Source organism: Pristis pectinata, chromosome 10, assembly GCF_009764475.1.
Source record: "Pristis pectinata isolate sPriPec2 chromosome 10, sPriPec2.1.pri, whole genome shotgun sequence".
NCBI classification, from domain to species: domain Eukaryota; kingdom Metazoa; phylum Chordata; class Chondrichthyes; order Rhinopristiformes; family Pristidae; genus Pristis; species Pristis pectinata.
Window position 1 is genome coordinate 41,221,699 of NC_067414.1, and position 16,026 is coordinate 41,237,724.

At 41.8% G+C, this 16,026-nt stretch overlaps 1 protein-coding gene across 1 annotated transcript in view; it reads left to right on the plus strand.

Annotated features, from left to right (window-relative positions):
* The first annotated feature begins 6,362 nt into the window (after window positions 1-6,362).
* The window catches only part of LOC127574832 (protein FAM162B-like), a 34,949-nt gene continuing 25,285 nt past the window's right edge, over window positions 6,363-16,026 (plus strand). The window contains exons 1-2 of the mRNA XM_052024261.1: window positions 6,363-6,539; window positions 11,134-11,239. Coding sequence (XP_051880221.1) covers window positions 6,374-6,539; window positions 11,134-11,239 — 272 coding nt within the window. The 5' untranslated portion in view covers window positions 6,363-6,373. The remainder of the gene's footprint in view (window positions 6,540-11,133; window positions 11,240-16,026) is intronic.

Here is a 16,026-nt window from a genome sequence, read left to right on the forward strand (position 1 = left end):
AAATTTGGAATAACATTAGTAAATAATCCAATTATTGACAGCTATTTGATCTAAAATCATGGCAGAACATTTCCCTACTCTCCATCTTATAAATTACTTATTATGATTTCTTGATTTTTAGTAAAGGTGAAGAGAAAAAGGGTTGACTCAGTTCCTTTCCGAAAATGCCCAACTAGCCAATTGGTTGTCTCAAACCACAATCAGCAGTTCATATTGAATGCCTAACACCATCTTGTCAAAGCAGTTAAGATTAATGAATATCTTCTGATCTTGCCAGCAATGCACACAATCCAAGAAAGTAAATAAAAATCTCACTAATTCTAGTCTGTTGTGCTTCTTGTAGGATTTTTTGCACCATGAAGATCAAAACAAAATGTTAATTTTGTAATTCTACTTTATTTTTTATCAACCATTGTTGTGTCTAAATCTGTTTTAATAGGCCAGTTTTCCCATGTCTTATCATTTCTCTTACTATGGTTATAAATACCTTAGCTATTATTCTTGTCATCATCTAAAACATTCTTTTAGTAAGTACTTGTAAGCAAGCAACTATTATTCATTTTTATATATGGTGCATTCAGCAATACTAAACAGGGATCAACTTGAAGATAATGAAGATTGTAATGGTATGCGGAGGTGAAAATGACATTCAGTATGAAGTGAATGAACAGATGTACAGTATGTCTCACAATGTGACCATTATCCCTCAAAGTACATCTTCAAGTAAACCATTTACAATAAGTGCAAAGTTTCTTTGTAGTTGTCTTAGATTTTCTCTTCTTGAAAATGCTGAACTTCTTCATGAAATGAATAAAGCTCTGGTTAGTTTAATGGATGCTTAAAGGAAAGAAAACATTGTTTTAAAGGTCCTGAAATATTAGCAATACTTTTAGCAATTTGGTTTTCTTTTTTTTTTCCTTCTATACTTGACTATTCCAATGCCTTCCTGGCTGGCTTCCCAGGTTCTACCTTCGGTAAACCTGACATCATCCTTAACATCTTGTCCATGTTTTAATCCACACCAAATCTCATTCATCCATCACTCCAGTGATTAAACTAATTCCCAGTTAAGCAATGCCTTCTTTTTAGAATTCTCATACTTGCTTTCAAGTCTCTTCACGGTTTCATCCCCATCCTTCCTCTGTAATTCCAACCCTATAACCTTTAGTGATGTCTGTTCTCTATTTGTTTTGATAAGTTCATTACTGGCTGCCAAATGAGCTCAGCAGCCAAATCCTTAGCACTGGGATTTCTTCTTTAAGTCTTCCTTCCCCTACCTCTTCTTCCTCCTTTAAGATGCTCCTTAAAGTTAGCTTTTTGATCAGGGCTTTTGTTTTCTGCTTTAATACTTCCCACAAATAAATGATCAATCTTTTTGATAACATGCCTATGAAGTGCCTTGAGACATCGTGAGACATTAGCAGCAAAATAAAAATGTGAATTCATGTCATTGTTGTTGTTCGAACAGAACATGCAAAGACTTCAGTGGAGTAAGGCCACCTTTGCCATTAAGCCTTTCCCAGTCCATGGAAACCAGTGTATCTTGATCAAACACTTCACTTCCTTCCTCTACCTATCCTGTGAGCAGGTATTCTCTTGGGAGAAGGAAAAAGGTAGAAAATAATCAAGGGCAAAAAGGAAAGCAAGAACACTGAAAAAAATCCTTTTTAAGTTTCTCTCAGGCAATTAAAACCAGTGCAGGAGAACATGGGGACTAAGTATCAGCTAGTGTATTGTGTGCAGTTCTGCTCACCAGACTAGGGAAGGTGTGATTGTATCGAAGTGTACAGAGGAAATTTACCTGGATACTGCCATGGATAGAATGTTTCAAGTAATGAGGAGAGACTGGTTAGACTGGAGCAGAGGAGGCTGAGGTGGCATCTGGTATTCAAAATTATGAGGGACTTAGGTAGGGTGAATAGTGAGAAACTTTTCCCTATAATGGAGATGAATAAAACTAGAGGGCAGAGCTTTAAGGTGATAAATAAGAGAGTTAGAGGGGATCTGAGGAAATTTTTTTCACCCCGTGGGATGGTTGCAATCTGGAACGTACTGCCTGAGAAGGTGGTGGAGGCAGATATTCTCACAACATTTAAGAAATATCTGGACAATCACTTGAATCATCAAGGCACTGAAGGCTACAGACCAAGTGCTGGTAAATGGGATTTTCATAAATAGGTACGTGATGGTTGACATGGACATGGTGGGCTGAAGGGCCTGCTTTAGGTAGTATGACTATGACTTTATGACTTTTTGGCAGCTGGTCCAGGAGGAATTGGGCATGGTAGTGTAGTGGTTAGCATAACGCTATTACAGCGCCAGCGACCTGGGTTCAATTCCAGCCGCTCTCTGTAAGGAGTTTGTACATTCTCCCAGTGACTGTGTGGGTTTCCTCTGGGTGCCCCGGCTTCCTTCCACATTCCAAAGACGTACGGGTCAGGAAGTTGTTGACATGCTACGTTGGTGCCCGAAAAGTGGCAATACTTGCGGGCTGCCCCCAGAACACTCAACGCAAAAGGTGCATTTCACTGTGTGTTTCGACGTACGTGTGGCTAATAAAGATATCTTATCTTAGGTAGCCAGAGGAGCAGATGTGTGGGTGATTAATGAGGTGGTACAGGCAATATAAATAGACAGGATGCAACAAAGTACATTCATGTTGTAGTTATATAAAACTTTGATTCAGCCTCATTTGGAGTATTGTGTGGAATTCTGGTTGCCCCATTACAGGAAGGATGTGGAGGTTTTGGAAATGGTGAAGAAGAGGCTTACCAGGATGCTCAGAGGTAGGAAGCAGAGGGTGGTGGTTGAAGGTTCTTTCTCGGAATGGAGACCAGTGACTAGTGGTGTGCCACAGGGGTTGGTGTTGGGACCCCTGTTATTCATTATTTATGTAAATTATTTGGATGTGAATACAAGGCTTGATCAGTAAATTTGTGGATGACGCAAAATTAGGAGGTGTTGTTGATAGTGAAGAAGGTTATCATAGATTACAGAGGGACCTTGACAGAGGGAAGTAGGTCAAGGAGTGGGGATTTCAATACAGACAAGGGTGAAGTGATGCATTTTGGAAAGTCAAACCAGCGTAGTACTTATACTATGAACGGTAGGGCACCAGGGAGTATAATGGAACAGAGGGACTTAAAAGTACAAGTGCATAGTTTACTGAAAGCAGCGACATAGGTGGACAGGGTGGTGAAAAAGGCATTTAGCGCATTGACCTTCATCTGTCAGGGCACTGAGTATAGGATTTGAGACATTATGTTGCAGTTGTATAAATTATTGGTGAGGCCACACTTAGAGTACTGTGCACAGTTTTGGTCACCCTATTTTGAAAGACGTGGTTAAACTGGAAAGAGTGCAGAAAAGATTTGAGGATGATGCCAGGACTCGAGAGCCTGAGTTATAGGGAGAGGTTGGCCAGGCTAGGTCTTTATTCACTGGAATACAAGAGAATGAGAGGCGACCTTATAGAAGTGTTTAAAATTATGAGAGGTATAGATAAGGTGGATGGTAACAGTATTTTCCCCGGGGTAGGGGGGTCCAAAGGTTTAGGGTGAGAGGGGAAATACTAAAAAGGGTCCTCAGGGACAACTTTTTCCACGCAGAGAGTGGTGAGTATATGGAATAAGCTGCCAGAGGAAGTGGGTGAGGCAGGTACAATAGTATTATTTAAGAAGCACTTGGATAGGTACTTGGAGGGGCGTGGCTTGGAGTGATATGGGCCGAACGCAGGAAATTGGGACTAGATGGGTGGGCACCATGGTCAGCATGGATTGGTTGGGCAAAAAGGCCTGTATCTGTGTTGTATTTCTCTACGAATTTATGCTGCCTGAATTAGAAGGTATGAACTATAAGGACAGGTTGGACAAACTTAGTTGTTTTTTCTGGAGCATCAGAGGCTGAGGGGAGACCCGATAGAAGTTTACAAAATTATTAGAGGCATAGGTAGGTTAGACATTCAGAATCTTTATCCCAGGGTGGAAATGTCAAGTCCTGGAGGACATGCATTTAAGGTGAGAGAGGGAAAGTTTAAAGGAGATGTGCGGGGCTAGTTTTTACGTAGAGAGTGGTAGGTGCCTGGAACTGGCTGCCAGTGGTAGTGGTGGAAGCAGATACGATAGTGGTGTTTAAGAGGCTGTTAGACACATGAATATGCAGGGATGGAGGGATATGGATCATGTGCAGACAGAAGAGATTTAGTTTAATTTGGCATTGTGTTTGGCACAGACATTGTAGGCAAGGATCCTGTTCCTATACTGTACAGGAACATATGTTCTATGTTTTAATACTCCATACACACAATATAATCAGTTTAATCTCAACTCTAATAAAACTTGAGTCTTTTGACAAAAGATAGCATGCTGCTCTATAGCTGCTTCCCAGTTGGAACCATTCCCATGGTATCGCTCAACCTTATACTTGTTACCCTTGCAAGATAACAACAAAGGGCTACATGACTTCAGTAATGGTGACTAAAGGCTGGTAAAGCTTTGTTGGTGGCCCAGTGATCAGTAGACTAGGGCAACTTCACCCCTCCTAGTCACCATTACTTGCAGTCAGAGAGCAGACCTATTGTCTGGACCTGTTTTAAACTGTGATTAGAATGATAGTCAACGGCAGATACTTAGGAGCATTGATGTACAGAAGGTTCTTGGGCAACACAAGCGGATAGGGTGATAAAGAAGGAATGTGGCATGCTTGCCTTCGTCATTCGGGGCATTGAGTATAAAAGTTGGCCGTACAAAACTTTGGTTAGGCCACATTTGGAGCATTGTCTGCAGTTCTGCTCGCCACACTATGGGAAGAATGTGGAGACTTCTAGAGGATGCAAAAGAGGTTCACCTGGATGTTACCCGGCTTGGAGTGTATTAGATATAAGGAGAGAGAGGCTGGATGAACTTGGATTGTTTTCTCTGAAGCATCGGAGGCTGAGGGGTGACCTGATAGAACTATATAAAGTTATGAGAAGCATTGACATGGTAGATAGCTAGAGTATTTTCCCCAGGATGGAAATATCAAAAATCAAAGGGCTTAGCTTTCAGGCGAGAGAGAGAAAGTTTAAAGGAGATGTGCAAGGCAAGTTTTTTTAACACAGAGAGTGGTAGGTGTCTGGAATGCACTGCCAGAGGAGGTGGTAGCAGCAGAAATGATGGCAATATTTAAGAGGCATTTTATAAGATAAGATTTCTTTATTAGTCACGTGTACAGTGAAACACACAGTGAAATACATCTTTTGCATAGAGTGTTCTGGGGGCAGCCCACAAGTGTCGCCTCACTTCCGGCGCCAACATAGCATGCCCACAACTTCCTAACCCATACGTCTTTGGAATGTGGGAGGAAATCGGAGCACCCAGAGAAAACCCATGCAGACACGGGGAGAACGTACAAACTCCTTACAGACAGTGGCTGGAATTGAAACCAGGTTGCTGGTGCTGTAATAGCGCTGCACTATTTAGGCAGACATCTGAACAGGCAGTGAATAGGGGGATATAGACATTGTACAGGCAGATGGGATTGGTTTGATTGGCATCATAGTTGGTGCAGACATGTTGGGCTGAAAGGCCTGTTCCCCTTCTGTTCTTTGTTCTATGAGAGCATGATCAGGGTAATCAATGTATCAGGTACAAAAAATCTGAAACCTTGCTGATGCTGGAAACTTGAATGGACTTAATGAAAGATTATAGACCTGAAAAGTTACCTCTGATTCTCATTGAGATGCTAATTGCTAAATGTTCCCACCATTTCCTGTTTTTGTTACCACCAAAGTTTTGGAACACTATGACCACTTTGATCGCTTTGTGCTAAAATGGACTTTGCTTTTTTGTTCTAATTGTGTTCTTTGTTTTAAAAAATTGTGTTTAATTTGTTTAATGTATTTTTCTTGTGAATGCTGCTTATATGATGCAATGTGCCTGTGAGGCTGCTGCAAATCTTTTTCTCATTGCACCTGTGCATACATGTACTTGTGCATATGACAATAAACTCGACTTTGACTTTCTTTTTACGTTTACATATATAACATATTGATATTTTCCATATGGTCCGGCACGTCTACCCCTTCTATAACATTTCCGATTGAGTACCATTCTGGATAATGTACTCAGAAACGAGTTCACGAAATTGATTTATCATTGTACACCCTTTGACTGAATCTAAATTAGATTACCACAGTTGAAGAACTGTGATTACTTATTATCATCGCACATGTTTTCCGATGAGTATAATCAGCTACAGTGACATCGTGCAGATCTATTCTGGAGAGTAATTACTTGGGAGTGGGTTGTGTGATTGACAGCTTAGGATCTGTTTATATAGATCACTCCAATTGATGGGCGCAGTGTGTGTGGTGCGAGCTGAGGTGAAGGTGAAGATGATTCGCGCCGCGTCAGGTCGGATGAAAATAAGTTCGATTCTGTGCGGGCTGCACAGGACTAAACCAATAGATAGACGGGATCCGCTCGCTAAAAGTACAGGGAGTCTAGGGAAGACTTTCGCTCATGATTTGCAGATCATGACTGTGAGAGGAGTTCGCACAGGTAATTATGGTTTAATTTCTACCCTGCTGAGAATCTGCAGATTTCACTCCTGGGAACCATCACTGTTTTTTCACTATTTGCTTGTTGCATACATTCCCACTTCGTTCTAAATGGTGCAACTCTTTCCCCTGAAAATGTTTTAAAAATTTCAAGATTTTTCACTTAACGTCTGAAATGTTCTCTTGCTTGTCAGCTGATTACAAACTGTCTTTTTTTTTTAGCAATCTTTCTATTTTTCCCTGAGTTGAAGTTGGGTAAAACTTCCGTTTCGGCAAAGTTTACGCAGGCAGTGGAGTTGGGGGTATCTGGACAGAGTTTGATACAGCGTGCAATGTAACTTGGTTCAAGTGCCCAGAGTGTCCTTTGTACACCCCCGGACACTTTTAAAGACTGATCTGGAGTTAACGTAAATATGTCGTTACTTGGACGCTCCTAATTGTGTTTTTTTTCTAAATATTAAACATTCACTGAGAAAGGGGTTCTGCACACAAATATGGAACTCTTTCCTGAAGAAGTGCTTTGTAGTTTTAGACAGTAGAGTCCAGCACCACTGGTACGAGACTGCTGTATAAACGCATTTTAAACATGTTCACCTTATCAATCTAACATTTATGGACAGAATATTACAACACAGAAACAGGCCAATGAGAACATGAAATCTGTGACATGGTTATTTTTTAATATTTTCTAATCTTGCTTCTTGTTATTCCCATACATTATAAAATAACTGCAAGCAGCTAACTAATGCACTTTATAAAACAGCTTGCAACTTTAACTTTAAAATACTTACCCACAGACAATGCTATACATTCTGCCCATTAACTAAACAACAACATTACAACTTGCTCTTACATAGTGCTGTCAACACAGTGAAGAATCCCAAGGAGCATCACAATATTTAATTGGAGAAGTACTGGGGCTGGGGCCAGCAAGAATGTATTAGCATGGTGAGCAAAACCATGGACAAAGAGATGGGATTAAGAAATGGTAAATGGTAGAGAGGGTGGAGAGATAGAAAAACTCAGAGAATTCAAGAGCTTAAAGCTTTGAAAGTATGAAGTATGATTGATAAATGCTGGGGGGAAAAGAACATAGACCCTACAGCACAGGAATAGTCCCTTTGACCCATCATGTCTGCATTGGTCATGATGCCAATTTAAACTAATTCCATCTGCCTGCACATGATCTATATCCCTCTATTCCCTGTCTGTTCATGTGTCTATCTAAATGCCTCTGAAATATCTGCCTCTATCACCTTCCCTGGCACCACTTTCCAGGCACCTACCACTCTGTATAAAAAAAATTTGCTTCACACATCTCCTTTAAACTTACCCCCTCTCACCTTAAAACTATCCCCCTATGGTACTTGACATTTCCACCCTGGGAAAAAGACGCTGACTATCTACCCTCTCTATGCCTCTCATAGTTTTATTTACTTCCATCAGGTTGCCCTCAGCCTCTGAAGTTCCAGCAAGAACAATCTAAGTTTGTCCAACCTCTCCTTATAGCTAATACACTCCAGTCCAGGCAACATCCTGGCAAACCTCTTCTGCACCCTCTCCAAAGTCTCCACATCCTTCCTATGTAGTGTGGGGACCAGGACTGCACATGAGGATTCAGTATCCACAAGAGTCCAGAATCAAAGGAATAAAAAATCCTTGGATTATTTTGGGGCTGGAGGATGAAAATATTTAATTTGAGATATTGGTGGACATGGCATCAGCATAGCACAGGACACACATCTGAGCTTAGAGTAAAATAATGTATGACCTGCACCGTCTGTGTATACACATGCTTCAGTGACCTTCTGATGAAAGGTCATTGACTTAAGTCATTACACCTGTATTCCTCTCCATAGATGCTGCCTGACCTGCTAAATATGTTCAGCATTTTCTATTTGTATTTCAGGTTTCCTACATTTGCTTTTTTTTCGCTTTTTGAATAAATGGGGATTCCTCAGTCTGTTTCAATTTGAAATATTGGCCACCAGTGGACCTGGGTTGGAGGTAGCTGGTAGCTGCATTTAACAGCAGGAGCCAAAGGCCATTTCAGTTATGTGAGTTCCTTCAAAAAACTGATTGCAAAGGATAATTGGGAACATTCAGCACTTTCAGCATTCAGTCCACAAGGCCTTCCGTTTTCCTCCTGGGTCCTCTGTGCATTTGATGCAGTAGTGCATGGAGGCACCAGACACAGTCAGGTGCATCCTACTTCGCCAGTGCATGGAGAGCACAGGCCACCTATGCAGAGGCAGACTAGATCTGCGAGGCTAAGCTACAGCATAAGGTAAAGTACCCTGCCTGATCAGGTTCTGTCCTGTAGAGTCTGATGCTGGGTAATGACAAGAGGTAGGCCTATTTTAAATGAAAGTGCAACTTTCATGGCAGTCCTTTCTTGGGGCTCACAAAACTTCTTGTCATGACCTCAACCCCCATAGGCCAATCGTGATTCTAAATAAGTCCCAGCATCCAAGTATAAACCCTCCAATCCAATGCCCCAACACAGCCTTTATATTGCTGATCCCACCTCAACTAAGGCTGCCCCCAACTCCAGACCTCACTGTTCCATGCTCAGTTCTAGCCCAATAGAGCTTGGTTGGAAAAAGATTTCATGTCGTTGGAAGAAATTTGTCCAGTATCTGATGCCTGACAAACAGTCTAACAATACAGGCAAAAGTGGATTGAGATAGATTGTGAAGTTGCACATACATGTTAATTTAGTCAACCCTGATCATAACAAACAGGGCTTTTAAACTGCCTATTATAACAAACTTTCCCAGAGATAATGGATTAATCTACCACAACTGGAAAATTTATCCAAATTTAAATAAGGCCTGTTGATTAACTTTGAGTGTTCATCTGACTTGCTTTCAAATCTGGGTAAATAGTAATTGAATTTGAATCCACTGATGAAGCAATAAGTACCTTAGAATGCTACTCAAATAACTGATCCATACTTGGTATAGATGTTCCTTCTGGTAGCTATGTCTCTAAGGAAGATAATTTTCTCACTGGAGGTACTGCCACTAAGAACAAAGAGACGTTATATTTATTTAAAGGATTGAGAATTGAAAAGTTATATTTCTGTCTCATTAAATTGTCATTAATTCTCCCATTAGGAATGTAAAGTTGAAAAGGAATCTATTTATATTCTATTCTATACATTTGATTGATATATCAGTACTAAGAAGTTGTCAGACCTTCCTGTTAAACTACTGAAACCCTCCTATTATTGCCTAGGATTATATATATACTGCAGCTGGAACTGAGCATCCTCTTCTCAACTGTCCAGGATATTTGCTTTTGTAGTTCACACAAATATATGCCACAAAAATTCAAGTATCATGAGTATCAATTCCATGGTCTTGCACTTCCAGCAGGGATTGGTACCCCAGTAACAAGGGAGATCAAAATTTCCACCTATTAAACATAATTGTATTAGTCCAGGGTTTTGTTTAATTCATTGCCAGTCTACCCTCACATCACTGAATTCCACCCCAGATGGAGGAGAGAAAGTGTGGAATCCATTCTTAAATCTGTGTTGACTGGGTGTTGATTTATCCATCACCAAGGTAGCATCTGGAAAAAGATCTTTTTAAAATTGTCTGTCCATGAATAAGTGAATAAGAAATTTATTCAGCTACTTGAGCTCTGAAGAATGGCTCAGGGGCGACATGATGTATAATTTGAGCTCTTCTATCATAAAATATTTGCTGTTTCTGTGCTTGTAATTTAATTTTTTTTTACTTGTTCCTCCAACTCATTGGAATATTTAGTTAGTTATTAACTACTGTAAATGATAGTGGAATAAATTTTGTAATCTAGAGAGATTTATTAATAACATAGAGAACATGACTTCAAATCTTTCCATTGCATATCAAAAATTAGAATTCAGCTTTTTATATTTACGTTTAAAAACTCTGAAATGTCCAGAGGCTGCCAGAAACTCTGTATTTCAAAGCATTAAATAACCAGTTCCAAGTTTTTCCTTTAATTTGGATCCTATCTCAGACTGTGAGTCTGCAGCTTCGGTGTGACTGTGATATTGTGTCCTGCAAATTCCGTAGCCTAAAATTTGCAAAAAGAACTCTGGCCTCCAGACTGGAGGATCAATAACATATCAGGTTGTGCTCAGCTGCAGATCTGCAGTTTTACTTCCTTGTGCAGCTTGAATCCTGGACAATTGTCATAGCCTTGATTGCTGACAAAGTAGTGAATTTTTGGAGTTTTCAGAACATACATCTGCAACATTACCCTCTAAATACAATAATGATGCCGTCTTTGTCATTAACTTAAATGAAACTGAATATCAGGAGAGGGGTGCATTTCTAGAGAAAGAAGCTTGGTCACAGATCGGCCGTGATCTCATTGAATGATGGAATAAGCTCAAAGGACTTAGTGACCTCCCCTTATTAGTATCCTATAAAATATCTGGGTTCATTGAATGCAAACCATTTTGTTAATGCCACATAAATAAGGAGAGATTGTATTATATAAATTTATAATGCACTTCTATTAATTATATGAGTCACTTCTGTTTTCTCAATACATATTGAAAATATCACATTTACAAATTTTGCTTTGTTCTTTACCAGAATTTACCCAGAAAGTTCCAGGACACAGGCCCACAAAATTTGACAGAATGATTCTTCTCTGGTCTGGTCGTTTCAAGAACGAGGAGGACATTCCTGCCATAGTTTCGTATGTTCTTCTATTTCAATGGCTATAATTTTGAATATTGAAACTAAATTTCTACCAATATTTTTCACAATTAACCATGCCATCAAAGAAACAAAACTGAAACTCCATTTGTTTAGGGCTAATACCAATACCAACAGACACAATGCATGATACGGGAAGCACTGATATACTGTATATTGAAACAAAAACTTGCAATGAACAATGTGCTTCAATCCTTAATAGTGCCAATCTACGTCTCAATTTCAGCACTTTCTCCAGGAATTGCTCAATGAAACTTCACGTCTCCTTTAAGGATAACCTCATCTGGTAATCCAAATGACCATTTCAGTTCAGTGAGTTGTTGGGGGGAGATGGAGGCAGAAATTGGCTTTCAGTTGATCCATCTTCTGTTCTCTATCTACAATGCTATTAATGAATTTATTATTAAAACATGTATGCAACTAGCCAATGTAATAACAATCTTCTCTGGGCTGAATTAACATGAAAGGCAGTTGACTATTTAGGGCTAAACTATGGCACTTCTGACACCACTGCACTCTGATAAAGTGTTACAGCAAAATCCCTGTCTCTATGGATCTCCACTTGAATATTAAATCGCATCTACCTGCACCCAAGGTGACCTCGACAAATCCAAACCCAGCCTGAGCCCTAGGACTTAGCATTTTTTTATACTTTATGTGTCCCAAGTATTGGTAACTAGAAGCCAATTCCAGTCTGTGTAGGGAGAACATGACGCACAACCACTACGTATTGTTGGGGGAGGGGGGCTTCCACTGTTATATAGCACTGCGTTTCATTATAAAGTCCAGAGCACTAGCACATTTACTTCCAGATATCCTGCCTGGCCTGATCTTTGAAAAGAGGTGAGTCTGTGCGTGTGCTTGTGAGTTTCACCTTGCAGGAGTCTACAAGAGGCACATTTGCAAATTGTCATTAGTTGATTGGCTAAGTAAGAGCAGTGAATAAATAGGAGCTAGGTATAAGCGGAGCGGTCATTGTGTGAGTGGACGAGGGTTAGAGTGGAGCACTTGAGGCTTTGGCGAAAGGAGGTGGAGGCTAAGGTAAGTCTCTGGTAAGTTTCTTTCTTTCTTTGATTTTTCCTTTAGTGCTAGGCTAGAGTAGTTAGAATGGCTCCAGGGTCAGTGGTGTGTGCATCTTGTGAGATGTGGGCGTTCTGGGAGACATCCAGTCTCCCTGATAGCTACATCTACACGAGGTGCATCCAGCTGCAGCTCCTTACAGACCATGTTAGGGAACTGGAGCTGCAGCTGGATGACCTTCAGCTCCTACAGGAGAACGAGGAGTTTATAGATAAGAGCTACAGGGAGGCAGGTAGCTGGGTGACTGTCAGAAGGAAAGAGTATAGGCAGGGTACCCCTGAGGCCGTTTCCCCCTCAATAACAGGTATACTGCTTTGGATACTGTTGGGGGGAATGACCTACCAGGGGAAAGCCAGAGTGACCAGGTCTCCGGCACTGAGCCTTGTTGTGTGATGCAGAAGGGAAGGGGGGGAGAAGAGGAGAGTGGTAGTGATGGGGGATTCCATAGTAAGGGGGGCAGACAGGAGACTCTGTGGACGTGAAAAAGACTCCCAGATGATATGTTGTCTCCCGGGTGCTGGGGTCAGGGACGTCTCAGATTGGGTCCACAGCATTCTGAAGGGGGAGGGCAAATGGCCAGAGGTCGTGGTACATATTGGTACCAATGACATAGGTAGGAAAATAAATGAGGTCCTGAAGAAGGAATATAGGGAGTGAGGTAGGAAGCTGAAAAGCAGGACCTCAAGGTTAGTAATCTCTGGATTGCTGCCTGTGCCATGTGTCAGTGAGGGTAAGAACAGGATGATTTGGCAGATGAATGCGTGGCTGAGGAGTTGGGGCAGGGTTTCAGATTTGTGGATCATTGGGATTTCTCCTGGGGAAGGTATGACCTGTACAAAAGGGACAAGTTACACCTGAATTGGCGGGGGACCAATATTCTTGCGGGCAGGTTTGCTAGAACTGTTCGGGAGGGTTTAAACTAGTTTGGCAGGGGGATGGGAACCAGAGTGATAGGTCAGAGATTGGTGCATTTAGTGTACAAGTAGATGCAGCGTGTAGAAAGACTATGAGGAGGGATAGACAGTTGAAAGGGCAAAATTGCAGTCAGTTGGATGGGCTGAAGTGTGTCTACTTTGATGCGAGAAGTATCAGGAACAAGGCTGATGAACTTAGAGCGTAAGTAAGTACATGGAACTATGACGTGGTGGCCATTACAGAGACTTGGCTGTCGCAAGGGTAAGAATGGCTGCTGGATATTCTGGGGTTTAGATGTTTCAAAAGGGACAGGAACAGAGGTAAAAGGGGTGGGGGAGTGGCTTTGCTGATCAGGGACAGTGTCACAGCTGTAGTAAGAGAGGGTGTCCTGGAGGCATCGTCTGAGTCAGAGTGAGTGGAAGTCAGAAACAGGAAGGGAGCAATCACTCTATTAGGAGTATTCTACAGACCCCCCAATAGCAGCAGAGACAATGAGGAGCAGATCAGGAGGCAAATTTTGGAAAGGTGCAAAAATAACGGGGTTGTTGTCATGGGTGATTTCAACTTCCCTAATATTGATTGGCACCTCCTTAGTGTAAAGGGGATAGATGGGGCAGAGTTTGTTTGGTGTCCAGGAAGGATTCCTGACACAGTATGTGGACAGGCTAACTAGAGGAGAGGCCATACTGGACCTGGTACTAGGCAATGAGCCTGATCAGGTTTCAGATCTCTTGGTGGGAGAGCATTTTGGAGACAGTGACCATAACTCCTTGACTTTTACCATTGCCTTGGAGAGGGATAGGAGTGGACGATATGGGAAAGTATTTAATTGGGGGAGGGGGAATTATGATGCTATTAGGCGGGAACTTGGGAGTGTAAATTGGGAACAGATATTCTTGGGGAAGTGCACAATGGAAATGTTGAGGTTGTTTAGGGAGTACTTGCATGGTGTTCTGGATAGGTTTGTCCCATTGAGACAGGGTAAGGATGGTAGAGTGAAGGAACCGTGATTGACCAGAGATGTAGAATATCTTGTCAAGAGGAAGAAAGAAGCTTACCTAGGGTTTAGAAAGCAAGTATCAGACAGGGCTCTGGAGAGGTACAAGGTAGCCAGCAGGGAGCTTAAGAATGGACAGGAGAGCTAGAAGAAGGCATGAGAAGGCTTTTGTGAGTAGGATTAAGGAAAACCCCTCGGCATTCTATATGCTTGTGAAGAATAGGAGGATGACTAGAGTGAGGGTAGGACCTATCAGGGATAAAAGAGGAAATATGTGCCTGAGTCGGAAGAGGTAGGGGAGGTCCTTAATGAATACTTTGCTTCAGTATCCACCAGTGAGAGAGACCTTGATGTTTGTGAGGATGGTGTAAACAGGCTGATACACTAGGGCATGTTGACATGAGGAAAGAGGATGTGCTGGAACTTTTGAAAAATATTAAGATCGATAAGTCACTGGGGCTGGATGGGATATATTCAAGGTTATTACAGGAAGCGAGGGAAAAGATTGCTGTGCCTTTGGCGACTACCTTTGCATCCTCACTGGCTGCAGGAGTAGTGTCAGATGATTCGAGGGTGGCAAATGTTGTTCCTTTGTTCAAGAAAGGAAGTAGCGACAACCCTGGGAATTACAGGCCAGTGAGTCTTACTTCAGTGGTGGGCAAATTACTGGAGAAGATTCTTAGAGACAGGATTTATAGGAATTTGGAGAAGCATAGGCTGATTAGGGACAGTCAGCATGGCTTTGTGAGGGGCAGGTCGTGCCTCACGTGCCTGATTGAATTCTTTGAGGATGTGACAAAGCACATTGATGAAGGTAGAGCAGCGGATGTGGTGTACATGAATTTTAGTAAGGCATTTGACAAGATTCCTCATGGAAGTCTCATTCAAAAGGTCAGGAGACATGGGATCCAGGGAAATGTGGCTGTGTGGATTCAGAATTGGCTCGCCCATTGAAGACAGAGGGTGGTTGTAGATGGAGTCTATTCTACCTGGAGGTTGGTGACCAGAAGTGTTCTACAGGGATCTGTTCTGGGACCCCTGCTCTTTGTGATTTTTTAAATGACTTTGAGGATGAGGAAGGGTGGGTTAGTAAGTTTGCTGATGATACAAAAGTTGGTGATGTTGTGGATAGTGTAGAAGGTTGCTATAGGTTATAACAAGACATTGATAGATTGCAGACCTGGGCTGTGGTGGCAGATGGAGTTCAACCTGGATAAGTGTGAAATGATACGCTTTGGAAGATCAAATTTGAAGGCAGAATACAAGGTTAATGGCAGGACTCTTAGCAGTGTGTAGGAACAGAGGGATCTTAGGGTCCATGTCCATAGATCCCTCAAGGTTGCCACGTAGGTTGATAGGGTTGTTAAGGTGGCGTATGGTGTGTTGGTCTTCATTAGTCAGGGTATTGAGTTCAAGAGCCGTGAAGTAATGCTGGAGCTCTATAGAACTCTGGTGAGACCACACTTGGAGTATTGTGTTCAGTTCTGGTCACCTCATTATTGGAAGGATGTGGAAGGTTTAGAGACAGTGCAGAGAAGATTTACCAGGATGCTGCCTGGATTGGAGAGCATGTCTTATGAGGATAGGCTGAGTAAGCTAGGGCTTTTCTCTTTGGAGTGAATGAGGATGAGAGGTGACTTGATAGAGGTGTACAAGATGATGAGAGGCATAGATTGAGTGGACAGTCAGACTTTTGCCCAGGACAAAAATGGCTAACACAAGCGGCCATAATTTTAAGGTGATTGGAGGAAGCTATGGGGGGATGTCAGAGGTAT